General features: G+C 63.2%; 2 protein-coding genes across 5 annotated transcripts in view; both read left to right on the top strand.

The window, feature by feature from the left end:
* Positions 1–2,646, top strand: part of RASA3 (RAS p21 protein activator 3) — a 113,367-nt gene extending 110,721 nt beyond the window's left edge. For all 4 annotated transcript variants that reach the window (XM_044250171.1, XM_044250173.1, XM_044250172.1 and 1 more), the window contains 2 exons: positions 575–758; positions 1,246–2,646. In XM_044250171.1, coding sequence (XP_044106106.1) covers positions 575–758; positions 1,246–1,321 — 260 coding nt within the window. In that variant the 3' untranslated portion in view covers positions 1,322–2,646. The remainder of the gene's footprint in view (positions 1–574; positions 759–1,245) is intronic.
* Positions 2,647–5,326: 2,680 nt separating this feature from the next.
* On the top strand, positions 5,327–16,990 carry C5H13orf46 (chromosome 5 C13orf46 homolog). The gene is made up of 9 exons (XM_044250317.1): positions 5,327–5,513; positions 8,562–8,613; positions 9,208–9,353; positions 9,400–9,452; positions 10,354–10,401; positions 12,070–12,137; positions 13,782–13,842; positions 16,226–16,297; positions 16,769–16,990. The coding sequence occupies exons 1-9, from the start codon at positions 5,327–5,329 to the stop codon at positions 16,988–16,990; spliced, it is 909 nt and encodes a 302-aa protein (XP_044106252.1).
* The last annotated feature ends 10,955 nt before the right edge of the window (positions 16,991–27,945 follow it).

Raw genomic sequence — 27,945 nt, 5'->3', positions numbered from 1 at the left:
AGGAGGCCCAGGCCCAGCTACGGTGTCTGGGTGCTTCTCGTGGGTGCCTGGAGGCTACGGCGTAGTCTGCAGCAGGAGTGAGGTGGTCCAGTGAGAAAGTCACGTGTCCAGCAGGTGGGGTGACAGAGGTCCTAGGAAGCTGCTCATGCAGCCCAGCCAAGAGGTGACACCCTTGAGGACAGTGTCCTCGTGTCCCCGCCACAGGGTGTGTATGTAAACGCCAGGTCAGTGACGCCCTGGCCCCTCTTTCTAAGATGGGGCTTCCCTTGAGGTCATCTCTCCAGACTGACCCTGGGTGACCCCGCAGGCCCTTGAGCCCCCCGGCCCTATGTCCAGGAAGCGACATCTGCCAGCTCTGGTCTGGTGAGCAGTGGGGTGTGGACAGATGCGGGTGCGCAGGAGACAAACTGTTCAGACGGGGCGTCAGACCCTGGCTTCTCCGGCGCTCAGCTTCAGTCCGGCTCTCAGGAATGGCTTCTGCTTCTCTGTGCATTTGCGTGGGAGCGGTCAGCCCTTCCCCGAGGCGGCTGGCCGTGCACGCTGCCCTGACCTCCGGCCCCTCTCAACGCCGCAGAGGCCTGTGGCAGCAGATCGGTGTACGACGGGCCCGAGCAGGAGGAGTACTCGACATTCATCATCGACGACCCCCAGGAGACCTACAAGACACTGAAGCAGGTCATTGCAGGGGTCGGGGCCCTGGAGCAGGAACACGCCCAGTACAGGAGGGACAAGTTCAAGAAGACCAAGTATGGGAGCCAGTGAGTACGGCGTCTGGGTTGTAGGGGAGCCCTTGGCAAAGGTAACGGGGAGGGACTGCAAGGAGTTTCCTGGGGCAGAGCCTGCCCTAAAGCCGCCGCACACCCGTGAGGCTTGGGCAGCCCGTCTCCTCAGAACAGCCTTCCTGTACTCTCCAGCTGTCGGGCAGTGCGCCGTGGGCAGCACCTCCCTAACTGCCCGCCTCCCGGTCCCTCCTTCCTCCAGAACCTTCCACCTCCTGACCCATTGCTTCCAAAATTAGGCTTCAGTGGGCCAGAAGTTCCACACCCTTTGCCTCTCTCTAGGCCACAAGTACGCTTCTATACGTGACTTCTGCCTAAGTCTTTTTCCTGTGTTTGTATTTTTCACATTTATTCCGATGAACATGTATCACGTTTAAAGAAGGAAAAAAGATACAAAAACGTGCAGATGGGCACTGGGGTCGGGAACTCGGCCTCACTTTCTCTGCTCCCCGTTTCCCCTTTGCAGGGAGCACCCCATCGGAGACAAGAGCTTCCAGAGCTATATCAGGCAGCAGTCGGAGACCTCCACCCATTCCATTTGAAGCCGAATGTCCTGTCCCAGGACGGTGCCCTGGGCTGCGGCGGGAAAGCCCCAGTCTTCAGGCTTGAGGGAACAGAGAAAGGACAATAGAGCATGGGGCCTTCACTTCGCAGCTCGCCTGTGACCGGCGCCGGGCTCACTGGGCAGCTGAGACCCTCCCGGAGCTCATCTGTGGTTGCTGGGGCCCCGTCGTCACACTGGCGGCAGGCGACCTGGGCTGGCCCTTCTGGAAGGAGGGACCGGGACCGCTGTGCCCGCTGCAGAACTCGTACTTCCTGTCCTGGACCCTTGGGCCTCTGCTGGGCTCTGTGCGGCCTGTGCGGTGGAGCCCCCAGCTCTCTCCTCCACACGCCCTGCGGGACCAGCATGCTGAGCGCTTCGCGTCTTGTCGCCTGCCGGCGGCCTCGGCCCCGGCCCTCTGCTTCCAGCCCTGCCGTTACTCCTGCTGAAGGTCCGTTTCGCTTCCTCGTGCGTCACCGCACGAAGGCCCCCGTGTGCGAATGCCTTGACGACTCGGAGGTACAGGGCCCTTCTGCCGAGAGTGCTGGGGCTTCCCGTCCCTCCTGCAGACGCTGGCGAGCTGCCGCTGCCAGCACTGCCAGAGCGGGCAACGCGCCATGCAGAGTGTCTGGCCTGCCCCCCTTCAAGCAGAATTGTCGTTTGCTGTTGGTGGGACTGAGAGCAGGGTCCACCTCAGCTGCCCCTTCTGGGAGTTTGGGGAAGGTTTTTAAAATAGAAATGTGCATTATTTTCAACCTGTTTTTCTTAATGTTTTTAGAGGACCGTTTCTAACGAGCTGTTTGATGAAGTACCTCAGAGCATCTAGGCCTGTCGCAAAGGGCAGGCACAGGGGCACAAGCCGCTTCTCTGGGAAGCCGGTGGACGGCCCTCCAGAGCGCCCCAGGGGACGCAGCGTCCTGAGCTGTGCAGATCCCCAGCCCCCGGGAGCAGGGCTTTGCCGTCTCTGTGAGGCCCCTAGAAGCTGCCAGGCAGCGGGGGTGCTTTTCTGTGGGGGTGGGGGGTCCCGACGTGGGGCAGCTGGCCTTCGAGCCTTGGAGAACACTGTTCAGATGCTCGGACCTTGTGCCTGTCTCCGCTTTTATTTGCAAATACTGTCCAGACTCTGACCCATGGCGGATAGGACTTGTCACAAAAATAGCGGAGGAAGATGTTGCAGAAAATACCCTTAGGGATGCACAGCTAACAGGCCACACCGGACTACCGTTTTTAACTTGGATTTGTAACTTGATGTCTCTGTTTATAAGATACTAATGATCTGCAATGTATTTTATTGGCCAATTAAAACAGATGTTTTATTCTTTCTGAGGACGGTTTGATTAATGGTGCACGTGGGCGATGGGGCCTGTGGGAGGCTGGGTGGCAGCCCACGTGGCAGGGGAGGTTCGGCTGCGAGCCTTTGGATCAAGCGGAAACCACAGTGCTCTGTGGGATGGGAAGTGCGGGGTCGGGGCTCTGAGCGCGTCCGAGCGCGTCTGCTGGAAGCTCTGATGGGGGTAGAGATGGGCGTCGGCCCAGGAAGGGCAGGATGGGCTCCCGCACGTGCTGCTGTCTCCGAGAGGCCGTGGGGAGGCTGGAGGTGCTGAGGGCCCTGCCACACCTGGACGGGCGGAGGGAGGCGGCCGGATGCACCGAGGGGGCCTGGAGGAGACCTGACTCCGGAGCAGGGGCGCATCGTTTCCCTCTTCTTCCTTCCATGTGGCTGTTCACTCCGTTGCTGTTTTAATTCCAGCCTGAGTCAGCTGTTAGGAAAGAATCAGGTGAGCTGACTCTGGGACATCAGGCCCCTCCCAGCAGCGGATGGCCCCAGGGCTGGGTGGGGGCTGATGGGTACGGAGGGGGCACACCTGCCCACGGCCTCCAGGTCAGAGGCCACCAGCATCCGTCAGCCGGGACAGGAGCGTCCACAGCAGGGCCCGGGGGGTACCGGCCAACTCAGACACCTGCGGGACCCAGGGAGGTGCTGCCCCCGTGGAAGGACAGAAGGGAGAAAACCTCAGGGAACGTGGGACCCAGAAACCCCTCTCCTGGGACTCCTGACAGGTCACAGTGTCTCTCGGGCCTCTGTGTGTCCATTTGCTCTTCCTCCAGACAGCCCAAGCATCCCCCCCGCCCTGGCCGTAGCCCCTCGGCCCCTCCCCGACCATCAGCTCGGCACGCGGGTACCTGCGCATCGGCGGCGGTGCCAGCCCCCCGCTGGGTGCAGAGCCTGCCCGGGGACGTGCCGTGAGGCGTGTTGGAGGGAGGGACGTGCCTGTGGAATCGGGTCCCTTTTGTTTTGTTCTGAATATGAACGGTCGGCGGGCTGCTCAGGGAGGACCCTGAGTGTGACGTCCTGCGGCCTTGGTGCTTGGAGTTTAAAGAAAATGCTGGGTTGACGTCAGACAGTTTCTGGCAAGTTGTATTATGTGTCCCCCAAAACCTCACGGCCACGTCCTCACCCCAGCACCTCAGACTGAGACAGTATTTGGAGAGAGGATCTTTAAAGAGGTCATTAAGGTCACCCGACGTCATTAGGGCTCTAGTCCCGTACGACCGGAGACCTTCTAAGACTGGGACGCGGCGGTGGGCACGGGGGAAGATGCTTAGCGCCACTCGGCGTTGGGAAAGGACGAGTCCAGACCACAGGGGGTGTCACTTCCCACCGGCCAGACGGCAGAACGGCTGAAACCAACAACACGGGAACCGCGGGTGCTGGCGAGGACGCAGAGAAGGGGGAGCCCCGTGCGTTGGTGGGGGCGCGGGCCGGCGCAGCCGCTGTGGGTAACAGCATGGAGGCCCCTCAAAGAGTCAAAACCAGAGCTTCCGCACTGCTGGGTATGCGCTCAGAGGCCACAAAAACACGGGTGCGACGGGCCCGGGCTGCCAGCGGCCTTCTCTGCAGTAGCCACGATGCGGAAGCCGCCGAGGGTCCGGCGAGGAGGGACGCAGGAAGACGGCGCGGGCTGTGGGTGCGCACGCGACGGACCACGACTCCGCGTCAGGAGGAGGAGGTCGTGCCGCTTGTGACGTGAGCGGACCCAGGGCCCTGCTGCCCGGTGAACGAAATCAGACGAGTCAAGACAAGGACCGCGTGAGTCCACGGAGACGTGGGCACGAAACGGCGACGGCGAGCCCAATGAGTACACAAGAACCGGAACCAGAGCCACAGATAGAGACTCAGCGGGGCGGGGGGGCCTCCGGGGGGCGTCTCGGTCACGGGGCCACCGGGGCCGAGGGGTCGGGAGCACGTGGCCTGAGGGCACAGGGCAGCTCTGCACTCGCCGGGGAGAGAGAGCCGACGCTGCCGAGTCCTCCCGAAGCTGCTGCACTGCGGCGTCACGCCACTCGGAGACACAGAGCAGGTTAGGGCAGGCTGCGCGGAGAGACGGCACGGCAGGGCGCGGGGTCCAGGCTCACGCTGGCGGGGCGGCTGTGGAGAGCCCAGCCTGGCGGCACCCACACCGGGCCTTTCCGCCTCCCGACCGTGGGAGCCCGCGTGGAGCCGTGTCCTAGTCGCGCCGCACACCAGCGCCGGCTGCATCAGGGCAGCCCCTGCCCCCACGGCCACTCCTGACGGCGCCTGGAGCTCCTCCCCTCGGGCTCCTGGCCACGGATGAAGGCCTGGGGTGCCAGCATGGCCGCGTCCGACCCTGGGTCCCTCTGCCTGAGTTTGGTGCATGGGGACGTTGTCCTAAGAGGAAGAGATGGAATCTCGCCCCGAGATCATCCGCAGGCCTGAGGCAGACCCCGCCCGGGCTGTGCGGCGCGTCCACGCTGCGGAGGGCTGCCGCAGGCCTCGGAAGGGGGGCACCCGCGGGAAGGGCTGCGCTGGGCTGACTTCTGACCTCTGACAGTGCGGTGATGTCACAGGGGCCACTTGGCAACGGGGGCCCCTGGCCACACTGGGCAGCTCCTCAGACGGAGGGTGGAAGCCATGTTCTCCGTCTGACGTGTGCTGGGGGGCCCGCGTCCCTCTGCTTCCCGAAAACCTAACAGAGGCGAGAAGATGGAGAAGGACGCGGCCGCACACAGGAGGCACCGGCCAGGCCCTGGAGTCCCTGCTTCAGGGTTGGCCCCTGGACACCTCAAGGCAGCCAGCGAGATGGCCGAGCTCCAGAGGAGCAGGAGCATGGGCGGCCTGCACCAGAAGGGGGACCCTCCCAGCTGCATCAAGAAGCTGTCCAAGGAACCGGGTAGGTCCCCAGCAGTGTCCCTCCCTCCTGCCCGGCCCCATGGCCCCCGCCGAGAATCTGAAAGGCCTGGCAGAGCGTGCTAGACCCAGGGTCTGCCGGTGGCCAAACTGGAGCCCCTCGGAGCGGGCCACAGGAAGCAGGGCTGCGGTCGGGAGTGGGGCGAGGCCAGCTTTGCCTCCCAAAGGCCGTGGCCACGTAGAACGTCTCCAGGCAGTCCACCCGGGAGACGTGCAGGGAGGGCCACCCGTGAGCCCCTGGGGGGCGTGGACGTGGGGTACCGGCCAACGAACCTACACGGGGCTGGGCTGCACTCCAGGCTCTTCCTAAACGCGCTGCCCCAGGGGCAGGGGTGGGACGCTCCGTCCTTGCGTGAACCTTGAGTTTCGCCCTCCCAGGCTCCCCAACAGCAGGCATCTCAAGGTCCTCCTCCCGGAGGGGCTGGACCCCGAGGTGACTGAGGGTTGCTGGTGACTGGTTTGGTCATTTGCCCTCCACGGTCCTGGTTCTCCCGGGAAGGTCACCCAGCAAGGGGCCCTTGACGAGGGTGTCGGGAAGCCGTGGAAATGAGACGCGGTCAGCGGGAAATAGGGTTTGTTGTTCCGGCCCGAGGGACGAAGACTTGCTCTCTCTGGGTAAACATCTCTTGGGGGGGTGTGGAGACGAGGAGGTGCTGGCCGGCTGGGCGCAGGGCCACCTCCGTCCCCTGAAGCCTCGGAGCAGGGCGCGCCTTCCACAGGGTCGCGAAAGAGAAGCAACTTTTCCCGAAGAAGAACCCACCTGCGTCCACGCAGGCAATATCGCACAGTGGGGTGGGAGGGGGTCTGGTCATGCCGCCACGAGGCCGGCCACGAGGGCGGACAGTGCCGGATCCTCCCAGCAGCACCGTGGAATCTCCCCAAACCGGGTGAGCGGCAGACACATCCCGGTGGCGCCCCGCCTGCCGCACGGGCCCTGGCAGCCGACGGACGCAGCAGAGCGCGGCTGCCTCCCCAGGGCCCGCCGGCGGGGCCCGACGGGCGGGACAAGGGGCAGCCGGAGCGCATCTGTAGCCGACGGTCCAAGCGGACCTCAGGATGAGCCCAGCGTCCGAGGGAACGGCGGGAACCCGGGGTCTGCGTGCTGGAACTGTGAGTGGACACACACTGAGCCCAGCTCCCCACCCTGGCCTGCACAGGGTCCCCCGCGGGACCAGCCCAGGCTCACGCAGCTGCGTCCACAACCCCCAGCCCTGCACCCCGGCACACAGGCCTGCCATGCCCCCCGTCCCGTGCCAGACCACCCTCGAGCAGCACCTGGCTCTCCACCTGACACTGGCACACACCGGGTGGGGGAGTCCAGAGAGGAGGAGGGCCTGCCTCCAAGGTGTGGGGGGCTACTGAGGTCTTCAGCCGTGTTGTCAAGGGGCAAGGAGCACCCCCATCACAGAATCAAGGCCAGTTACGAAGCCGGTCTTGATGACTGCCACTACCCACCCCCAGCCAGCTCCGCACCGCCGTTCCCGTGATCTGTGATGCTGGACTAACTGTCCAGAGGATGCGGCCACGGCCTGACTCCCAGCCTCCGCCTGCAGACCCGCTGCCCCTGCTGGGCCCAGGGCTGTCTCACAGCCAAGAAGTAATCTGTAAGCAGTTTGGAGAGACCCACATGTCGGCTGAGGAAGAGGAGGCAGCCGAGGGAGCCCTCCAGAGACCCCGCCCCATTGTCCTCAGACCTCTCAGCCCTCCCCCCGCTGCTCGCTGGCTGGCCGAGCCCTCCACACTAAGGGGCCCCTCGCTGCCCCCATGTGCTCAGAGTCTTGATACACACAGACACTTTCTTGGAGAAAGGAAAGGGGTGAGACCCGCAGACGCTTAGTACTACTGCCCTGCCTTTACGTCAGAGGATGCACGGGGCGTCTACTTTGGAGAGAAAAGATCATGCCTCTTTTTACGGATTCTTCCTTCTTGCCAGACACAGACAAATCACAGAAAAAAGCAGGTTTAGAGATCAGCCCCGGGTCTTCAAAGCATGCACGTACACACATGCGCGCACACGCATGCCCACGGGTAGGGGCCTGCTGAAGATTTTCCAAAAGAAATCAATTTTAAAATTCCTGCTAGAAAACTGCTTCTGAATCACTCAGGTCCTGTTCTCTGAGCTGGAGACTGGGTGTTGCCTTTTCTCCCTGGGATGTCTCCAGAGCCACCAACTTCCAGAATTACCATCTGAAGGCCCGAGGGCTGCCCCCATCCCCGACGCTGCACGGTGCTCCCTCAGACGCCTGCCCGTGGCCTTTAGAGCCTTGTCTCAGGGCGGCCAGCATCTGCCTTGGCATCCCTGAGCCTGTGTGGGTGCAGCCGACAAGAGCAGGATGGAGGACCCCTTGTTCTCACCCGCAGGGGACTCAGATGAGTCAGAGAGAGCGTCCGCAGACACGGCCGAGGCCACGTGCCCTGAGCTCCCGGGAGGCCTGGCTGGGACGCGTCTCCCACCAAGGCCGACTGCCTGACCCGGGGCAGCGCCTCCCGCGAGAGCAGGCCCAGGGCAGGGATGGCGTGGGAAGCTCAAGGGCCACCCAGGCCCCTTGACTTGAGAAGCTCAAGGGCCACCCAGGCCCCTTGACTTGCAGAGAAGCAGGACGGGTGTGCAGGCCGCCCCCTGGAGCCCGGCTTCCCCCTCCCGGGCCCGCAGGTGCCCCTAGCGTGAGACGTGCGAGCGCCGGTCTGGGTGGAGAGCCTTTCCTAGAACCGGGGCGCTCAGGGGCGCCTCCCCAGCCTCCTGTCAGGAGCAGGATTGGAGGTTTTGTCACTTCTCACCAGGCTGCACGGCGTTTGCGTCTTGGGCCCCTAGTGTGCTGGGGTGGGGGACAGGGACGAGTTGGCGGCCGGGAGGGGAGCAGCTACGGCGAAGCAGCCACCTCTGCCATCCTGGGCCCAAATGTGGCCACACAGAAATGGGACCTGGACTGACCTCTCCGACTCGGCACCTGTGGGAGGGCCGGCCCGTCCTCGTAGGGCCAGGCCGTGGGTCCAGGAGCGCTGACGACAAATGCTTCTCCTTCCTCCCCAGAGTCCGAAGACCAGGGAAAGGACCCACGGACCGACACTGAAGATGCCGGCGGGTAAGAGGCCTTTGTCCAGCAGAGGTGATTTTCAGAGACAGGAGGCAGTGGGGTGGGGAGCAGGACCAGCCCCGAGGTCGACACCCAGGATCCCGAAGGAACCCTGGAAGGAAGGGTGCCCGGAGACAACCCCGAGGGCTCAGACGGGAGGGTTTCTCAGGGATGCTAGCCACCCCCTGCCCTGCCCCCTGCTCCTGCTTCCCCGGGCAGTCCTTGGAGCCAGCCATGGCCCCGAGTCCCAGGGCGGCTCCTGTTGTGGCAAACGTTTGCACTCGACTCTCCAGGCTGCTAGGCTGGAGGTCTCGTGTCTCCGGGGAGGTCTGGGTGTGCAGCTCGGTAGGCCGACGGGCTCCCTGCACCCCCGTCACTGCCACAGAACCATCCTCAAGGAGCACTACCCCGTCCTCGATGCTTGGGCCTGAACACCTCTGCCTCGTCCTCCAGCCCCCCACCCTCCCACCGCCAGGCAGGAGGAAGAGTCTCTACACCCTGTCCCACCCTGCTCTGCTGGGGACACATCCCAGAACCTTCCCAACGCCCAAGGGGAGAAAGGGCCAGCCCGAAGCCGCATCCATTGCCCCGCTCCCCCCACAGTCAGGCGGACCCAGAGGAAGACACGCAGGAAAAGCACCAGGACTCCCGGGGAAAGTTGGACCCAGACGGTGGAAGGACAGAGCCAGAGGTGAAGAGGAGCCGCCTGGAGGCGAGGGGCCAGGGTGGGAGGGCTGGCCAGGCACGCGCGCCCGCCACCCTGGGGTCCTGCTGGTGCTCACCTGCCGGTGTCTCCCCGGGAACAGGAACCAGAGTCCGTCAAGGTGGATGACCGTCGCGGAAAAGAGGCAAGAGCCTTGACTTTCGTAATAGGGCAGCCCAGCAGGCACAGCCCCGCAGGACCACAAGCAGGCTGTGGACACACGGTCCCGGAGTCCTCCCGGCAGGCTGGAGCCAGGGCTGCCTCAACCCAGGATCCTTTCGGTCAAGCCCTGGGCTTCGGCTGACACTGGGCGTCCTCGCCCCAGCTTCCCAAACGGTGCAATTGCCAAAGGCACATGGGACCTGACAGGAGGTGGCCCAGAGGAGTGCCGCTGACCCGTGCCCTGGAGCACTGGCCAGAGACCCATCAGAGGTGTGGTAGGACTTCCCACGGGGCACTTTCCGAGGGAAGGAGGCTCTCGTTTTCTTCCTGATCATGGGAGGGAACGGAGAAGGAGCTGGACCCGTTTTAGCAGGACCTACAACAAACAGTCCCTGCTGGGGGTCCAGGGGTTTGCCCCAGGTAGGTGTTCTAGCCAGCCCCGGCGGGCAGCAGCCCCTGGAACTGCTTGAGCCGCTCATGCCTCAGTGTGAGTCCGCACCAGTGCGGGGCAGAGTGGGTCCCAGGAGGCTGGTGGGCAGCGTGCTGCTGTGGGCCAGCTCTGGGCAACCGCTTGTGACCCGCAGCCCCAGTTCTCAGAGGGTGAAGCCCGGGGAGACCCTGGGGTCCCAGGGACCTGTCAGGGTGAGTAGGGAGAAGAGGAAGGACTCTCTTCCTCTCTGCCGGAGCTGGCCATGGACTCCTTGCCGTCCACACTGCCAGCAGCTCTCCACCCAGCTCCTCAGGAGCCCCCGCTGAGCACAGCCACTGTCGGGTGGTCCCAGTGGTGGTGCAGTCCCGGCTGCCCCAGGGCTGGGAGCCCCTCCAGGAAGCCTCCGCTCCTCTCCAGCTCACCCCATCCACACCTCTTTGGTTTCCATTCACAGACGCCATCTGTGTTTGTGGAGATTGATCTGGGAGACTGTGCCGAGGAGGTAAAAGCCCTCAGACGACAGAGCCAGACCCGCTGCCAGGAATGCTGGTGCTCAGGGCCCCCACGGCCTGTCCGGGGAGCCTGTCCCACAAGAATGTACTGCAGGCTGAGGCAGAGGCGGGCCAGAGTGCCAGGAGGACACTGGATGCTGGGAATCTGACCTGGGAATCTGAAAGCCACCCTTGGCTCCTCCTTATCCTCCACCCTGCCTGCGTTCTGGCTTCGTCTGAGACTCTCAGGCCAGGGCTAACCCTTCTGGGAGCCTACGGGGTGGTACGAAGGGCATAGGCTAGGGAGTTGGAGAGCAAGTCTCCACATCTGGCTCTGCCAAGAGATACACAAGTCACCATGTCTCTCAGTGCCTCTGTTATTGCATCCATGCCATGGGGATCTTAGTAGTCCCTACATTCCAGGTTGTTCTGTAAAGCACTCAGAATGGTGCCTGTACCCAGAAAGCCTCAGTACTGGGTATGATCACCACCACCACCACCAACACCATCACCACCAACACCACCTTCACCACTATCATCACCATCATCATCACCACCATTACCATCACCAGCACCATGACCACCACCTTCACCATCAACACCATCACCACCACCTTCACGACCACAGCCACCACCATCACTGTGATCATCACTATCACCACCAACACCATCACCACCATCAGAATCACCATCAACACCACCACCACCACCGTCACCATCACCATCACCATCATCAACCACCACCACCACCGTCACCATCACCATCATCACCATCAACCACCACCACCACCGTCACCATCACCATCATCACCATCAACCACCACCACCACCGTCACCATCACCATCATCCAGTCACCACGACCACCACCATCGCATCACCGTCGTCATTGCCATCACCATCACCTCAACACCATTGTCGTCGTCATCACCATCGTCATCCGGCATCATCATTTTCTGTAAAAGGAAGGTGTTGACCCGTGGTCGGTCTGGACCGTCCGGCACAAATGTCCGAGGGTGCCCTCCATTTCTCAGCTGCAGTGGGCAGCCATCTCTGGAAGTGCTTTAAATTCAAATTTAAGCTCCTTCTTGGGGACTGTCCTTTTCCAGGTTGCACCTCCTATCTCTTCGCCCTCAGAACATGCGGTACGGTGAAGAGTGCTGGCTGTTACCCCCACAAGGCTGTCTCATGGGCAACACAGGTTTTCAGGACTCAAGGAGGGTCATCCGGTGGCAGAGTTGGGATTACAGCCCAGAGGTCACGGTGGCCCACTTCAAGGGCAGAGTTCCTTGGTCAGGGTCCCCTAATTGGAAGTTTCCTCCCCGCCTTCCCTCCCTTCCCTTCTTTCTTTCAGAGAGGGACACATGGAATGGGGGAGAGGGGGGCAAGTGGAGGGGCAGGGGGAGAGTCTTAAGCAGGCTCCGCTCTCAGCACCTGAGCCCAGCACAAGGCTGAAATCAGGAGTCAGACACGTGACTGACAGAGCCACCCAGGGCTCCCCCCTTTTTGGAAATCTTCACTTGACACTGTCCCATCTCATGGGAAGAGGCGCAGTGCCAGCATAGTCTCTGCGGCCCCGTCTGGCCCTTGGGCCGGTCTAGCAGATCTGGCCTTGGTGGCTGTGGCTGATGGGCTGATTCTCGCTACGTGTTCCCTAAACTACCGCTGTCCCTTCCCACAGGTGGTCACAGGTGCCATGAGAGAAGAGAAGCGGTCCCAGATGGACATGGGGGATTTGTCAGAAGATGAGTGAGTCATGCCTGTGGCGTTATCCACAGAGACTGGGGTTGTCCTCTACCACGGCGTCTGGTGGGCCCACTGTGCCTTGTGTGCAATGGGCAGGACCCCACTGCTTGCCTGCCTTCCTCTTCTGGGTCCGCAGAGACCCAAGCTTTGATGAGCCTGGAGGGGCTGGGAGGCGAGCCATGGGACTCAGGGACAACCCTTAGCTTGGGTCCCCTTCAGCCGACAGCCGGACCCTTTCTCCCCACGCCATCGGCCAACGCATTGGCCAGACTATGAGGTGGGAGAGGTGGCAGGAAGCAGAGAAGGTGACAGGGACGTGTGTCCGTGGGGACAATGCCAGCTTCTCGGTTTGGGGTTTCGCGGGGAGGGAGGACCCCTCACCGGTCAGAGACTCTGCGAAGTGCGCCAGGCCCCTGCACGGGGGTGGGAGGCACGTTTGTTCTGACCACCCACACCCTCCTAGGGTAGGCACTGGCTAGAGCCAGCCAAGTCCCACAAAGTCCTGAGGCCATAAAGGGCACTGGAAGCCGGCCGCTGTGTCACCCAAGAGCCGCGGATCTGTTTTTCTTTCAAGCATAGCGAAGCGCTAGGAAGAAAGCAGCGGTTCATCCAGCCCCGGGATGAGCACTGTGTTAGCACCGCGGCTCACCTGCCCCAACACTTCTTAAAAGAAAAATAATAGAGATCTTGAGATACAAAGTAAATTCCTTTGTAAAACCGACACATGGTCCTTTAAAATAAGGAAACACAAAACTGTGTAAGTCACCCAGGCCCCTCCCAGCAACAGGGAGGACGGCGCTGGCTCGTGGGCTCCAGTGGACACAGCTGGGCGGCTTTGTGTTCTGCCCCAAGGGCCGGCCCGATGACTCTGCTGCCCCCAGCAAACCCACCGGCCAGGGCCAGCACGCAGATCCAAGCCCAGGCTGCTGGAGGCCGCTCGGCCAGTGGGAAGGGGGACTCCGCAGGGCCCTCCAGACTGGCCCGCCCTCACACCTGCTGGCGGTTTCGGGGTCACCCGTCTGTCCCACGGCCCTGCCCACCGGCCGTCTCCGTTTTCCTCCAAGCCGAGGCTTCTCCACGCAGGCTCTCCCCTGGGCCCATTCAGAGGGTGGGCTGGGCACCCATGGGCTAGCTGCTGCTTGTGACCAGTGGATGCTTTGACATTGAGCTGTGGGGCCCCTGCAAAGGGAAGGGGTACAGCTGACTAGTCCCAGAGGCAGCTTTGGTAGGAAGTGGAGGCCCCAGAGACCACCCACCGGGGAACGGCATAGGCCGCGGTGTTCACGAAATGGGCAGGGCTGGGTGCGGGGCCGGCTGGAGCGGGCTTGGCTTTGGGGCCAAGAGGAGCGGTTTGTTCAGCGAGCCTGGGTCAACAGCTAGCTTATGATGAACAGCCCCTTCTGGTTCGGCCTCTCAGCGCGGAGGACAACAGCACGGGGTGGGCGGGAGAAAGCTCGGGCCGCTGTGGGGAGGGCAAGCCCAGCTCTGCATCGGAGTCCGCTCGTGTGCGCAGGGCCCCGTCACCCTCTGACTGGCAAGCCCTGGGCCCCCGGGCTTGATGAGGGGATGGGCTGCTGGGGTGGAGGGGTGCTCCCTGCGGCACCGGGCCCTGAGCTTGGGGGGGCGTGCCTGTCTCTCCGGCTGTAGGACCCGGACCAGCTGGGTGTGCTGCATCCCCTACTCCACCAGAAGGAAGGCAAAGGAGAGCGTGTAGCTGCCGTGGACAAGGTAGTCGGCACAGGGACGGGGCTGGAGGCCCAGGGGGCATCTGGAGGGGACAGAAAGCTGCTCTCCTGACCTGCTGGCCGCCTCAGTCCTGCAGTGAGCTGGTGGGGAGGGTCTGGCGCTTCAGACAAGCAACCCTGAGAAACGACCCTGACACCATTTCAGGGCACCGAGGACCACCCAGGGGTGACCCACTGGTCCACTGGCGAAGCGACGAGGCCATCTTACACAATAAAGTGTGAACGGAAGTTGTTCTCCCTCTCTGGTTCCCGCGGGGTCCCCATCTCTTCCTTCCATGTACCTCGTTCCCTGAAGTGTAAGTGGGGGGAGGGAGGTGAGCTCCGGGATAGAAGGTGGAGCCTCCCAGGTCACGTGTGCAGGACGGCGACCGTGACCACCTAGCCCTGCCCTTCAGATGGCATGAACACCAAGAAACAAAGTCAGCTCCCCCTGGCGTCCTGGAGAGGGCTCTATTCTCAGCGATGGCCCGTGAACTTGGCCCCCAGTGCACCTGGGGGGAGTCCCAGCCCCAGGGAGAAGAGCCCTGAGGGAGGCCAAGCGTGTTCCCTGAGGCCCTGGGAGGCAAACCTGACCAGGAGAGCGCCAGCCCTACAGCCGTGTGCGGGAGCTGTGAGGGTCGGGGGCCCCCGGGGACACCGCGTCACACATCGAGGCTCTGGGAGACGGTGCTCACAGGACGACGGGGCGGGAGCAGAGGGCCACGCAGAGGGAGGCATGACAGGGCTTCACCGTGTCTTGTTCAGACAGTTGAGGCTCCGCCAACTGCCACAGGCCAACCAGCGTCCAACCGAAGATGGAGAACGCAGCACACGCACGCACCGTCACCCCACGAGCATGTGCACACGCACACGCGCACATGTACGCACACGCACGCACACGCACGCACACGCACGCACACGCGGGGGCAGTCACACCCTCACATGCGCACGCACATACAGCACACACAAGTGCTCAGGGGGACGAGGGCCCATGAGAAGCGGCATCTCGGGGTGAAGAGGATCTGGGCTCAGAGCTCGGAGGAGTCCCACAGGTGAACCCGTCAAACGCCCGCCATCCCCCCGGGGCAGCGCCGTCGGTCTGACCGCAGCGAGGCTCAGAGGCAGCTGCTAACTGCTGAGATCCACTGCGGGAAGCGGCAGCCCTGGCCAGGCAGGGGCCAAGCTGCCACAGGACCAGATCCCAGAGCGGGTCACTTGCCGAGCGCTCAGAGGTGCCGGGCACGGAGGCCGGATCGCTGCTCGGACCCTGTCCCAGCCCCCAGACAGGCAGCCCCGTCCCCACCGAGCTCCTACCAGACACCACCTACTACGGAGGCCCCCAGGAAGCTTCTGGAGACACAGCTGGTCTACCCCGTGGCCGGGACGGGAGGAGCAGACTCTGCTCCATGCTCGGGTCCCAGGGGCCTCTCCCCAGGGCAGCACTGACCACAGTGGCTTTGCAGGTTCCTCTGTGCCCAGGCTCAGTCACAGGACAGGAGGGTGACTGGGCCTGGGTGGCCCTTTGGCGTCCATTCCTCTCACCGTCCATCCCTTCTCAAGGCGTGTGGCTGCCGGCTTCTCAGGGCTGGAAAGCGGGGAGGCCACAGTGTGCACAGCGTGGCTAGCTTGCTTGAACCTTTCACCGGGTTAGGGTATAAACTCCCAAATCAGATCATGTCTGACTTTTCACTGGGCCTCTGAACCTTAGAGGTCTGGGGGTGTCTTCCGGTCGGCTGGGCCAGGGATCGTCTGAGGGCGTCTGCCGGGCACCTGGGCCAGGGCGGGCCTGGGGGTTAACTGGAGGCGTTTGGCTTGCAGGTGTGAGGGCTTTGTCCAGCTTTCTCCTCCATGCCAAGTCCCTGAGCTGCGGGCAGGGGTGGCCCCGGAAGCCAGGGGCTCTTGCGGGAGCGCACACGCGGGGAAAGCACCAAGGCCCCATCCTGGGCATGTCAAGGGTTGCCAGCCCTGCCTGGCTGGACCTCGCTCTGCTGAGGCTTCCATGGAGAAGGCACTGCCTGTGGGTAGGCCCGTCTGTCCCGCCTGGAAAGTGCACCAGCCCTGGGGGTGGGGGCGGGGGAGGCAACTTGGACACCCAGCGGCCGCCTAGAAGAGGTGGGTTCACATGGAGCAGTAGGGCCCGCTCGCCGGCAGCCAGAAACACAGCAGGCTGGACAGCAAGCGGGAGCCACAGTGTTCAGCCTGAGCTCCTGGCCGCCCTGGTGCCCGGGTGCCTTCCGACCTCTGCTGGCCTCCCCCTGCTCAGAGGCACCCCTGTCCTCGGGTTCCCCCACCTCCACCTGTCAAGGGCCCTGAGGAACCTCACTGGTGGCATTTTCTGTCACACACGGGCTTGGCCCATGGTCCCAGGTGGTGGCCCCGTCATCCCCGGTCCCAGGCCTGGTTCCCCCCTTGGCCCTGCAGGGGGCCCTGCAGACACCAGTAAGTGAGAGAGGCCACCAGAGCCCTCCTGGGGCAGGGACAGGACAGGCAGCGTCCCGCGCGCACAGCTCAGGGAGCGACACCAGTTCCGGGCGCTGCTCCTGTGCCGCCAATACCCCCACCCCCGGCAATGCCTCCAGCCTTTTCTTTCCAGTAATGTTACCCCCCCACCCAAATCCCACATGCGTCTTCCTTGGGGGTAATACGGGAGCTCACAAAAACCCATTTAATTTGTCCTCTTTCCTATTTTCCGTGCTAGAATTTTCATATACTTCTATGTAATATGTAATAAAGATGTATGATGAACGTGGAGTGGAGTGGAGGGATATTTACAGCTTTTTTACAAGCGCGGCAGCCGTTTCTTTACAAGTTTTCGCTGTCCCATGCGTTTTCCCCAATGTCACCCGTGAGTGGCTGAACACCTACCATGGGCCACGCCGGTGACCGCTCCTCTCGGGGCGTCCATTCCAGAGGGGCACAGAGAGCGTCCGCGGAACACGGAGCTCCGTAGAAGGCACAGGCTCCATCACCCTGAGAAGCGACCTCCGGCGGCTGCACCCCAGGGCACAGGGCGCCGCGGGGATAACGTTCCGGGCCCCCCGAGAGTCCCGGGACAGCGGCGGCGACAGCAGGCAGCAGGTGTTGGCTCTGCGCCAGGCACAGGAAGCTGTCCAGAGCGTTTTGCGAATCTGAAGTCCTTAATGCCACGACAACCTACAGGTTCCGCTCCCAGCCCCGCTGTGTAGCTGAGGATGTGTGCGTGAGGGACCCTCGGCGAGGCCGGTCACCGGCTGCTGCCCTCAGAGGTCACCGTACCCGAGCCCTGACCTAAATGTGCTGTTGCCGCTGGTCAGTTGGCTTCTGGCCCTTCTCCGGGCCCCCACGACCCTCGCGTGGAACGTGCGCCTCCCGCAGCCAGCCCTGGACCCCGGCAGGTGCGCCCCGAGCGCGCAGAGACGCCTGTCCAGTGCGCCTCCTGGTGGCGGGCCTGCTGCGGCGCGTCACCCGGCTCCTCAGCGGGGCGGTCACCACCACTGTCCAAGAGGTGGCGATGGCGAGTCGCTCCGTGAGTACCGAGAATTTCAAGTCTGGGGGGGCTGGAATGCGAATGCTTTGTTGGCCTCCAGCTTGTGGGCAAGACGGGGCCTTGACCCAGACCCTGTGCGCACTGTGCATCTCCGCTCACCCAGTTTAGGGCTGGGGACTTAGACCCGCTGCCCAGAGGTCAGGTTCCCAGCTGCTGGCGCTCCTTGCCCTCTGACCCCATGACCCATGACCCCACGAGCTCTGTAGCACAGACCAGCAGACAGGCCTCCTTGGCACTTCCACTTAGACCTTCTCGGGTGCCTCCCAGGGCTGGAAATTATCGGTTCAGGTGGAAACGTACCTCAAATAGATCCTGCCCACGAAGACCTCTACAAAACAGAGGGCAAAACTCCATGTGCAGTCACCGGGTGCCCTGGTGTCCAGAGACGTGGGGTGTGGAGGGCCTGCCTGGGAGGCAGGAACTGAGTCGGGACGGCCTGGTCACTGCACGGGCGTCTGGGGGCGGCCCGAGCCTGGGCAGAGGGAAAGGCGCTCTTCCTGTAGCCCTGTCCAGTGCCCCAAAACACAGCCTGCCTGAGAATCCACCCCAGGCGCCCAGGACAAGGGCAAGGGGGAGGGCAGCTCTGGGGGTCAGGGGAGACAGGGAGAATCCTGCGCGGGCTGGGGGCGGGAGCCCTCATCAGGGCCGGCTAGACTTCCCCAAGGTCTCCCCTCTGCTTGTTGTCCGGGGACAGGGCTTCCGGGGAGTACAATGTGCACAAGCCGGTTCGGTCCGGCGACTCCTTCTGGGTCACGCTGGGCTTAACCGGCCCAGGCCCTGGCCACAGCGCAGCAGTCTGTGGGAAAGCCGCTACTGGTTCTGACCAGCACCGCCTCTGCGGGGAGCTGGGGAGTGGGCCCTCTGGCTGCAGGTTAGAAGGGTTCCGTTCTGACAGAGCCCTGAGACCAGGAGGGGGTGGGCGATCCCATTCTACAGATGATAGAACTAAGGTGCACAGGTTCTCAGCCCTCGTTCTGCCCCCACAGCCAGGAACCCTGGTCATGTCACCCAGCGTCCCATCTCAGCGGAGGCCCGGCCCAGGCAGGCTTCTCACAAGGCTCTCATGGGGTCCTTCAGACACCCCAACACCCCCACTGCATCCTCTGCCCCCACAGCTGGTGGATCCCTGGGGAGCCGGCCTTGTACCTCCCCGGCAGGCATGCACCCCGCTTCTGGATTCGTCCACGGGGGAGCTCTTGGCGCCGTTTGCTGGCTGCTTCCTGCCCCTCTCGCCCGGAACACACTCCTGGGCTCCGCTCAACGTCCCACTTGCTTGCAGACAACCTCACTGCCGGCCACCAGGAGACCGTTTCCTGTCTTCAGCAAGTGGCCCTGGGTCCCCCACTGGCCCACTGGGGGCAGAGTCTTGGCAGGGAGGGAGGCGTGTGCATTCCTGCCTTGAGTCACACCCCAAACAGTGACCTTGAAAAGCATGTTTCTCAATCACTGCCCCAAGAGTCTGGGCAGGCTGAGAGCAGAATTCTAGCCAGGAGAGCCCCCTTCCCCCGACCCCACGGATATCTGGGAGGGGGGCTGCTCGAGCCAACCCCACACTAGGCCCTTGGAGGGGCCCTTCCAGAACTTCCTGGGCCCGGCCTCTAAGCCTGCAGGCGGTCAGGGCATGGCCGGCTCCTGATGATTTGGGGCTCTCCCCTCCCTTTGGTCTTCGGAGGACGGGTGTAGGGACACCCACACGCTGTCCTGTGGCCCTGTGGCTGTTCCCTTCCCGATGCGGAGTGGGGATGCCAATCCCTGCAAATAGGCTTGAGAGAGAGGCTCAGACGCCCCAGCCCGCTCGGTTCTCTGCAGCCCGCAGGCTTGACCCTGGGCTGAGGGTCTCCATCTCCCAGCTGCTGGGCCTGCCTCTCGGCCCTGATGCCTCCATTACAGTCTGGGCTCCAGGCTCTGGCACGGTTTTCTTTTCTTTCTCTCTCTCTTTCCTTCTCTTTCTTTCTTCCTTCCTTCCTTTCTTTCAATTTTACTTATTTATGAGAGCAAGCATGACAGAGGCTGCGGCGGAGGCAGAGGGAGAAGCAGGCTCCACACTGAGCAGGAAGCCCGATAGGGGCTCAATCCCAGGACCCGGGGACCACAACCCAAGCCGAAGGCAGACGCCGCACTGACTGAACCCCCAGGAGCCCCTCTGGCAGGGTTTTCTGAACAAACAACAGGGAAATGTGATTTCCCTGACCCCTCTGATACACACAGGTCTGCTTCAGCAACCGAAAAAATTGCCAACTGCAAACCGACATCCAGCTTGGAGACACAAGGTGGAGTCAGGGGCCGCTCGCCCCCCCTACCCCGGTGAGGGCCTTACCCCCCACCCTGGCTACGGGTCCGTTAGTGGGCAGTGAGGGCTGGGGGTAGGGGGCTGAGGCGAAGCCCAGAGACACAGTCGGTGTTCTCTGTGGGGAAAGCAGACCAAGGCAGGCGGCTGTGGGGTGAGCAGGGTCACTAGCCAGCCTGTGACTGCGGCAACCTCCCCAGGACCCAGAAGCCTGAGGGGCCGCCCCCTCACCCAGCCCAAGCCCTCTGCTGGAGCAGGAGTCGGGGGGAGGCTCAGGCCCAGCTTTGCTCGCATCTGTCCTCTGCACAAGGGACTGGGCCCCGCCAGTCCGAGGTCAGGACAGAGCACACCTTCCCTTTGCGGAGACCTCTCCTGCCCACACACCCCTGCCCAGGGTTGCGGGGAGCTGGGACGGAGAGGGCCAGCAGCCCTCGCCGACTCTCTGACACCCACCGGCGGTCCCACAGTCCCACTCTGGCCCTAACGCCTGGGGTCAGGGTGCTCCGTCCCCCAAGCACCCCCCGTCCAGAGCCGGCTGCCGTGGGGGCCCCAGGGTCTTTGCTCACACAAAGCAGAGTCGGTGAAACTCACTGTCCAAATGTTTTTATCTCCGTTGTGTGGGTACAATGAAGCCAGTCACTGGCCATTGGTGTTTGGCTCCCCAGAGGTCAGAGGCCAGGGGTCACACTCAGCTGGCTAGGAGCCAGGAGTCGGAGCGCGGTAGAAAGGGCCCTTGGGAACAGCAGATGATGCTCCTCTCCCTCGGGAACCTGTGCGGGTCCTCGAGGTCCGTGCCCGGGTCTGGACAAAGCCCTCAGCGTGCCTGGCTCTGCCGAGTCCCTCGGCAGCGTCCGGCTTGGCAGCGTCCGGTTCGGCAGCGTCCGGCTCGGCAGCGTTCGGGTTCGCCGCGTGCGCGTCTCATGCCGGCATCGCGTCCGTGTCTCGGTATCCGACGACTAGTGACACCCCAACAGTACCTTCTTGGTTCTTCCTCGCCCCTGCCCTCACCCTCGCTGTCCCAGGGCCCCTCCCCTGCAGCAGGTGCCCGCTGCCCCTGCGGGCGCTGCCCGTTCTCGGGAGAAGCAGGGAGCGTTTTCAGCCAAGTGGTGTCTGGACCGTCCATCGGGCAGGGGTCCCTCTAAGTCACCGTGTGGCGCTCCAGCGACGGATGTGAACTTGGACGGGCTCTTGAGCACCTCACACCGGCTCCCAGGAGTGATGAGAAATGCCCCAGGTTCCACGGCGGGACGTCTGAAGCCAGCCTGAGCCTTGCCCCGTGGCTGCTCTGGGGCTCTGGGGTCCCGGCATGCCGCGCCGTGACGTGCGATCCTGGAAAAGGCCGGACGAGCAGTCTGGGCTGACAGTCCGGAATGAGGGGGGAGGAAGGCCCAAGTCATACCCGCAACCCTTGGGTCCTGCACAAGCTTGGGGAGGAGAGGGGCCTCCCGCTGGGGGAGGAAGAGCTCGGGACCCTCCCCAAGCTGAGCATGGCAGACGGTGCCCAAAGTGGCCTTGCTTTGGATTTCTCGTACCCCGCTACCCCTCCCCCCGCCTGCTCACACATGGGACGGTGTGTCCAGGGATCTGCCCCTGCCAGCCGGAGAACTGGGCGGGCCCACACATTGGAAGTTTGAGACTCAACCAGGGATGCCCAGGGCCACGGCCAGCCGGGAAGCCCAGCAAGTGGCCGGGGCGCCTGCTGGGGACGCCTGGCCGGTTCGCCCCTGTCCTGGCCCCTGGTCCCCCTGCACACATGCTCTGCCAGACCCTCTCAGCCCCCCAGGCAGCTACTTCTTGAGTCTGGGCAAGCTCTCACGGTCCTGGGTCCCATCGCCTTGATGAATGAACAGGCCTGTTAGACTCTGAGCTCCCAGGGAGTCACCGGCCCAAGCCGTGGTGGCCGCACGAGCAGGGAAAAATCTCCTGCCACCCTTGCTCCCGCTTCCGCAGACGGCAACCGGCGGCAGCCGCGTCCGCCCCAGCTGGCTGGGGATTTGGGCTTCTCGGGGCCCCAGGGGCTGCCCCCCCAACGTGCCCATGCAGGAGCCCGTGTTTGAGCCCTGGGTGGTGCCCCCAGGCCATCGGCTCCAGCCCCGGAAGCCCTCTTGCCTCCTGTTTGCCCAGGGCTGCAGCGTGGCGGACGGGCATGGTTTGCCCTGTACCTTCCTCTGAGCACTGCGCCTGACCGTCATGCCCAGTGGCCTCCTCACCTGTTCGGATGACCCAGCCTCTGGGCCGTGCTCTGGTGCTCCTCCAGAGAACCCGCCGCAGTGCACAGAGGAGGGACGCATGGACGAACACAGCCCGACCGCTTCTGTGTCCGCCCGGCCTCGGAGGCCCCTGCCTACCGCCATCCCGCTTCTGCCCTGGCCTGGCCTGCAGTGCAGGACGAGGACAGCAGGTACCCTGCCGGACGGGATTGGGAAGGGTGCAGCGGCGGCAGCCGTGGTGCCGTCCGGGTCACTCCGTGCCCTGCCTGGCCCAGCTGCTGGACGCTTTCTCAGCACAGGCTTCCCTTTCCAGCGGCCTTTGTTCCAGAGCGGCCACTGGGCCTGGGAATTTCGGTAGTAATCATGCTCTGGCTTCCCCCTCTTCCCAGAGAGGGCGCAGCAGGACAACCCCAGACACGGACTGGCCCGGCCAAAGTGCTCGTTCAGCATCTCACCCCGCTGACTGCCCGCCCAGAAGACTCCTGAATCCTGCTGACCATCTGACCTGTCCCTCAGAAGGAGGGGCTCTCTGGGGGACGGTGCTGTGTGTCACCTGGCGTGCTGTGCTGCGCAGCACCCACCGTGCTCAGGGCGCACCCCCGCCCCAGAGAAGGGGCCGGCCGCACCGTGCACGTGAGGGTTCCCGGACCTTGTGTAAACCTGAGGAGCCGCCCAGATCACATGGCTCCAGAGGGCTGCGTGTGCCTTGACCCACATGCGTGTGGCCTCCCCCGCCCCCTGCTGTGGCGCCCATTCAGCATGTGTCCTAGCACCTGTGGGGTCACGCTGCTGTCGTGACTGGACCGCTGGAGAGCCAGGGAGAGAGGCCCCAAGGGGTCGGCCTCGGGTCTGGCTGACTGGCTGTCAAGTCTCACGCTGAAGCCCACGGTCCTCTTGGGGCACAAGCCTCGAGTCTCCACACACAGTCCCCCGGGGATTAGTGTCCCCCGGTGGTCATGGCTGCTGTGGCTTTGCTGGCTCGCTGTCTCCCACGCCTGCAACTATTGGCTGACCGACGCCCTTCTGAACGAAGAGGTGTCCACTGATGTCTTCACTGGTCCCCTCGGCGCGGTCGCAAGCACGTGGGTGTGACCCTCGGGCTAGAGTCCGGAGCCGTCACCGCACGGCTGGCGGCTCTCCGGGTCCCTCCCGCAGCCCCCGCAGCCCCGTCAGGCTGTGCCCTGTGTCCTTCAACAAGCTCTGACTTTTCTAATTAATTACATTCGGGAGCATTTCCTGGCTTTCGTCCCCAAGGACGTTCCAAGCTCGCCGTGCCGTCTCCCGGCACCAGCCAGAGGTGAGCCGCCAGTTCCCCAAGGACCTGGGTCCCAGTCACACGTCAAAGCCCCAAGAGGACACGGAGACAGCAGAGAGGACATCCTGAGAGGAACGTTGGTGAGGGGTGGAGGGCAAACCCTCTCCGCAGGCCAGCGGGCTCAGGCCGTCGCCGCACCACGCCCGCGGCTGGGAGACGGCTGGGAGGAACGCGGCCAGGTCCTTCACTGCGGACCGTGCCGGGCCGCACATGCTCTCAAGGTCCCCGTCTGTGAGGTGCAAGCTGCCCTTTCCAGCTGACGGGGGCAACGGAGGTCAGGCCCTGGCACATTTCCAGACCAGGATGCACGGGCTCTCTCGGCAGAGGCCGTCCGTCCGTCCGGTGCCCCAAAAAACCTTCTTAAGGAAACGCTCCACTGGCATAGTCCCGGCCAGCATGTTCGGTCGGGGTGGGGGAGGCTGAAAACAGGAGGGTCTTCTGCTTCAGGGTCGCTTGTCTGGGGGGTGGGGGGCCCTGCTGCTGGCTCTGCACTTTGTTTCTGGGGAGCAGCGACCCTCCGACTGGCCAGTCGGCCCCTCTTGCTTCCCTCCTCTCCAGGGTCTCCTCGGCTCACCGCAGACCCCGCCCGCCCCCCCCAACTCTTGAGTCCTCGTCAGTCATAGCCGGGCCCGGGAGGGGTGACTCGTGGAAGCTGCCGTGTCTCCAGGGCTGCGGATCCCACTCGCAGCAGGCGGCCCTGGGGACCGGGGCAAGAGCCCCAGCTGGAGCCTGGTCCCCGCAGTGTCAGAGCCATGACCCCGTTGTTTGCTCGCTCACGGGGTCTGCGTGCCCTGCCCCCAGGCCCCTCTGCCCAGTGCCAGGCCCTGCAGGGCTGCGGTCCAACCCTTTCACAGTGAACCACCTTTGACACCTACGGGGTTCAGTCTGTGACCCACCTGGTCCTGTGTCAAGCCTCAGAAACAGATGTTGCCTTCAGCTCTGTTTTGCAAATGACAGGCCATTGAGAGCCTGGTACCCGCCTGAGACACATGACACATAAAGGGAGCCTGGGGCCCCGGGCCATGAGATCAGGGCCTGGCCACTCCCCTCTCTCCGGGACTAGGACGTGTGTTTGTGCGCACTTCACAGGTGAAATGGAACCAAGGCCGACTCAAGGCTTCAGGCGCAGGATTCCCTTGGGCCTGCCCCCACCCCCGTTCTGGGTGGTGAACCCCGACGCCCCCTGTTCTAAAAGGTGACCCCATCATGGCACTGGCACCCCAGGCAGGTTCAGGAAGGCTCCCTGGCTATAAGGGAAGCCAAGTTTCCGAGGGCGCAGGGTCAGCCGGGGAGGGGTGCTGGGCAGCGGGGATGTTTGGGCCCAGATGTAAGGCAGGATGTTGTCCGGCAGATGTCGTCCAAGCTGGGGACATGGAGGATCGTGAGCCCAGTGTCGCTGGCCGTGGACTCACCTCTCCCCCAAGACACCCACGTCTAGTCCAGGGACCTGTGGACATGTCCCTTCCCTGGTAAAAGGGCTTGGAGGGGCTGGGGGTTCGAGTGAACTTCAGGTGGAAGATTGCCCTGGATGGTGATCCCGGGGGCTTCGAGTCGGGGGCAGGTGGGAAGAGGCGGAGGGAGACGGAAGGTGCCGCTTATAGACAGAGAGTTGGGGTGGGGCCTCCACGAGTCAGTGAGGGCCTCCCGGAGGGGACGGTGGGGCCCGGCGAGCTCACCGGCTCTGCCCTCCGGACTGATTAGACGACAGAGGCTCCCACGCCTACATCCATGCGATGGCTCCGAGCAGCCGTGGACAGTCCCCCACTCCCGACCGAGGGGAGACCTCCGGGTGAGTCCGTGGTCGGTGAGTCTGGGCCTCCGGCAGCAGCCAGGCCTCAGGCACACACCTGTCCCACCGCAAGGGAGCCCACCAGCCCTGTGGCCGTGGCGTGGGCCTGTTCTTTCCCTGCAGCCGCTGCGCGGGCCTGAGCAGGGGCCCGGGAGTCCGGGCTCAGGGTCTGAGCACGCACCCTGCCGAGTCCCCACCTAGGAACCAGGGGTGCCCACGCAGGCCGGTCCCCCGGTGACTTCCATTTCTCGGCTCCGAAGTGTGTGTCTGCCTTTCCTGACTTGGAGCTTTTGGAGTCCAGCCGGCAGCAGGCACGAACTCGGGCAGCCGGCCCACAAGACGGCCCCGAGTTAACAGCATTTGGGTGTCACATGCACACTGGCTGTGAGTGCGGCTTGGGGAGCGGGAGCTCTTCCCGGACACGCGGCCCAGCGCCGGGCAGGGAGGCGCCGCGGGTTACGGCCCGGCTCGGCGGCGGAGCGGCCCCCGCTCAGGGCCCGGCGCTCTGCCAGGCTCTGCCGGCCCCGGGCCGAGAGAGAGGAGGCCGGATGGGCCAGCACTCCCGGCCGCGGCAGCTGACCAGGAACCCCGGAGGGCACGTACCGTTTACCCCCAAACAGTGGTTGCCACGGGAACAGGAAAGCTGGAAGCCAGGGCTCTCGGGGAGGGGAGAGGGCTGTGGGGGGACCCTCTCCGCCAGGACTTCCTCACAGAAGAGGGGGAGCTTAACTTCCTGAGAGGCACTTGGAGGACGATCTGAAATCCAACAAAAGCAGGGGCTGGTGGGATCAGGGCGGCGGCTCGCCCGGGAGGCTGGCCAGGCCCGGGCACTGCTCCTTTTGGGCCGGCTGGGGCCCTATTTCCCAGCAGGCGGACCCCAGCCAAAGGGCTGCTGATTAAACGCACACTCTGGCCAAGTGGGCCCCGGGCCGAGGGAGACTTTCAGGGCCATTTTCCTGTTTCTGGCCAAGTGGCTGATGGTCCCCGGGGCTCGGGAGGGAGGAGCAGGCCCGACGGGAGGAGAGGCCGCAGGGCCAGGACCTCGGGTGTGGCTGGCAGGAGGGCTGTGCGGTCTCTTGTAGGTCAGCCTCGAAGGGTTCTGGCAGAGGGGAGCCGGGCCTGGTTCCTCGGCCTGGCAAGGAAGGAAGAGCTGGAAGCCAGCTCGCTTCAAAGACGATCCCCCCGGGACCATGTCCCATCCTCCCTCTGGAGGGCCGTGGAGGTCAGGTCCCGTGCTAGGATGTGGGTCCTCTTCCTGTGACAGCCCCTCCCAGCTGGTTCTGGGGTGCTGTGCAGAGGGGGGAACCCACACGAGGGCCTCCTGGAAGGCTGAGTCCAGGTGGTGTGAAGGAAGGTAGGGTTTAGACAGGTACCCTGCAGCCGGAGGGGGCAGGTCAGTGGCCCCCAAGGTCACACTGGCTGCACCTGGGGTCAGCCAGGGAGCGCGGAGATCAGGTGGAAACATCAGATTAGCACCAGGCGGCCAAGGGCCTGGAGGGCCACACAACTGGCTCTACCCTGAGCTGGCAGCAGGGAGGTTCTGGTGGAAAGTGGTGCCGTGAAGGAACCTGTGGGCAGAACCCACAGGACATCTAGCGCTGAGCAGCTCCGGGACGGACGCCGGCCTTCCCGCATGGAGCACGGGGGAGCCGGGGAATGGCTGGAGGAGGTGACCCTGGGCCCTCCAGCCACGGTGTTTAAACGACTTTTTCCCTTGGCATAACTTCATTATATTAAAGTACAAGAAGCTGCGCCAACCTAGGGTGTGTAATTCGGCTGTGTTTGGACAGGTGCGCAGGCTCAGGAAAACGTCGTCACGAGGCGATGAACATTCCCATCACCCATCTCCGGCCGTCCCCAGAAGCCGGTCATCGCCCTGGTCACCGGAGATTAGTCTGGACGCTGCAAGGTTTGTGTGATCGGGACTGTACGGTGTGGACTCACGTTTGAGATTCACCCGGGCAGTTACACGTGTTTCCTTTTTGTCGCAGAGTTGACTCCGCCGTCCGGGTTTGCCGGGCAGTGGGCGCGGGCACTGCCGTGGTTCCCTGCACACGCCCAGGTGCTGACTGCCTTTCTGTTTCTTCTGGGTACAGGTCTCCCCGCGGAATGGTTGGATTGCGCCGTGGTGCACGTGTATGTGCTCGGCCGTCCCTTTCTTTCTGTCTTTCGAAGAGCGTCTTTTTAACTTCAGTCAAGGCAAATTTAGCCATTTGCATGTTTGTTTCATGCTTTTTGTGTTCTAAGAAATTGTTGCCCACCCGAGCACAAGACGATGCCTGTTTGCTCGCAGGAGTTTGATAGTTTGGGAATTTATGTGGACGGTGATCCCTGTTCAGCTAATTGAGCGCGGACCTGCCTGCTCAGTTAGGGTCAACTGATTCTTGAAAAAGGTGCGAAGGCAATTCATGGGGAAAGAACACACTTTCAACGAATGATGCTTGTCACTTAGACACTCCTATGCAACAAAACAAAACACAGAGAAATCCCCAAAAGTCTTGCCTCACACCAAATAGAAAAGTTAACTTGAAACAGATCATAACCCTAAATGTATGAACTATAACGATAAACTTATAGTAGAAATATAAGACAAACGCATAGTTATCTTCAGTTGGGGAAAGATTTCTTAAATACGATGCGAAAGTTCAAACTATGTGATAACCACCAACAAATCAAGTTTCTTCGATCGGAAGCTTTGCCGTTCAGAAGACACCGAAGAAAATGAAAGGGTGAGCAACAGACTGGCAGGAAATATTTGCAAACTTACATGTAACACAAAGCTTTTGCCTGGAATTTATGAAGAAGTCTCACAACTCAATAACCAAACCAGAAGACAATTCAGTTGAAAAACAGGCAGATGAGGAGCACCTGGGGGGCTCAGTGGGTGAAGCGTCTGCCTTCGGCTCAGGTCATGATCTCAGGGTCCTGGGATCGAGCCCCGCATCGGGCTCTCTGCTCGG

Source organism: Neovison vison, chromosome 5, assembly GCF_020171115.1.
Source record: "Neovison vison isolate M4711 chromosome 5, ASM_NN_V1, whole genome shotgun sequence".
Classification (NCBI taxonomy): Eukaryota; Metazoa; Chordata; class Mammalia; order Carnivora; family Mustelidae; genus Neogale; species Neogale vison.
The sequence above is the reverse complement of the archived record's forward strand: the minus strand, read 5'-3'. Positions and strand labels throughout refer to the sequence as shown.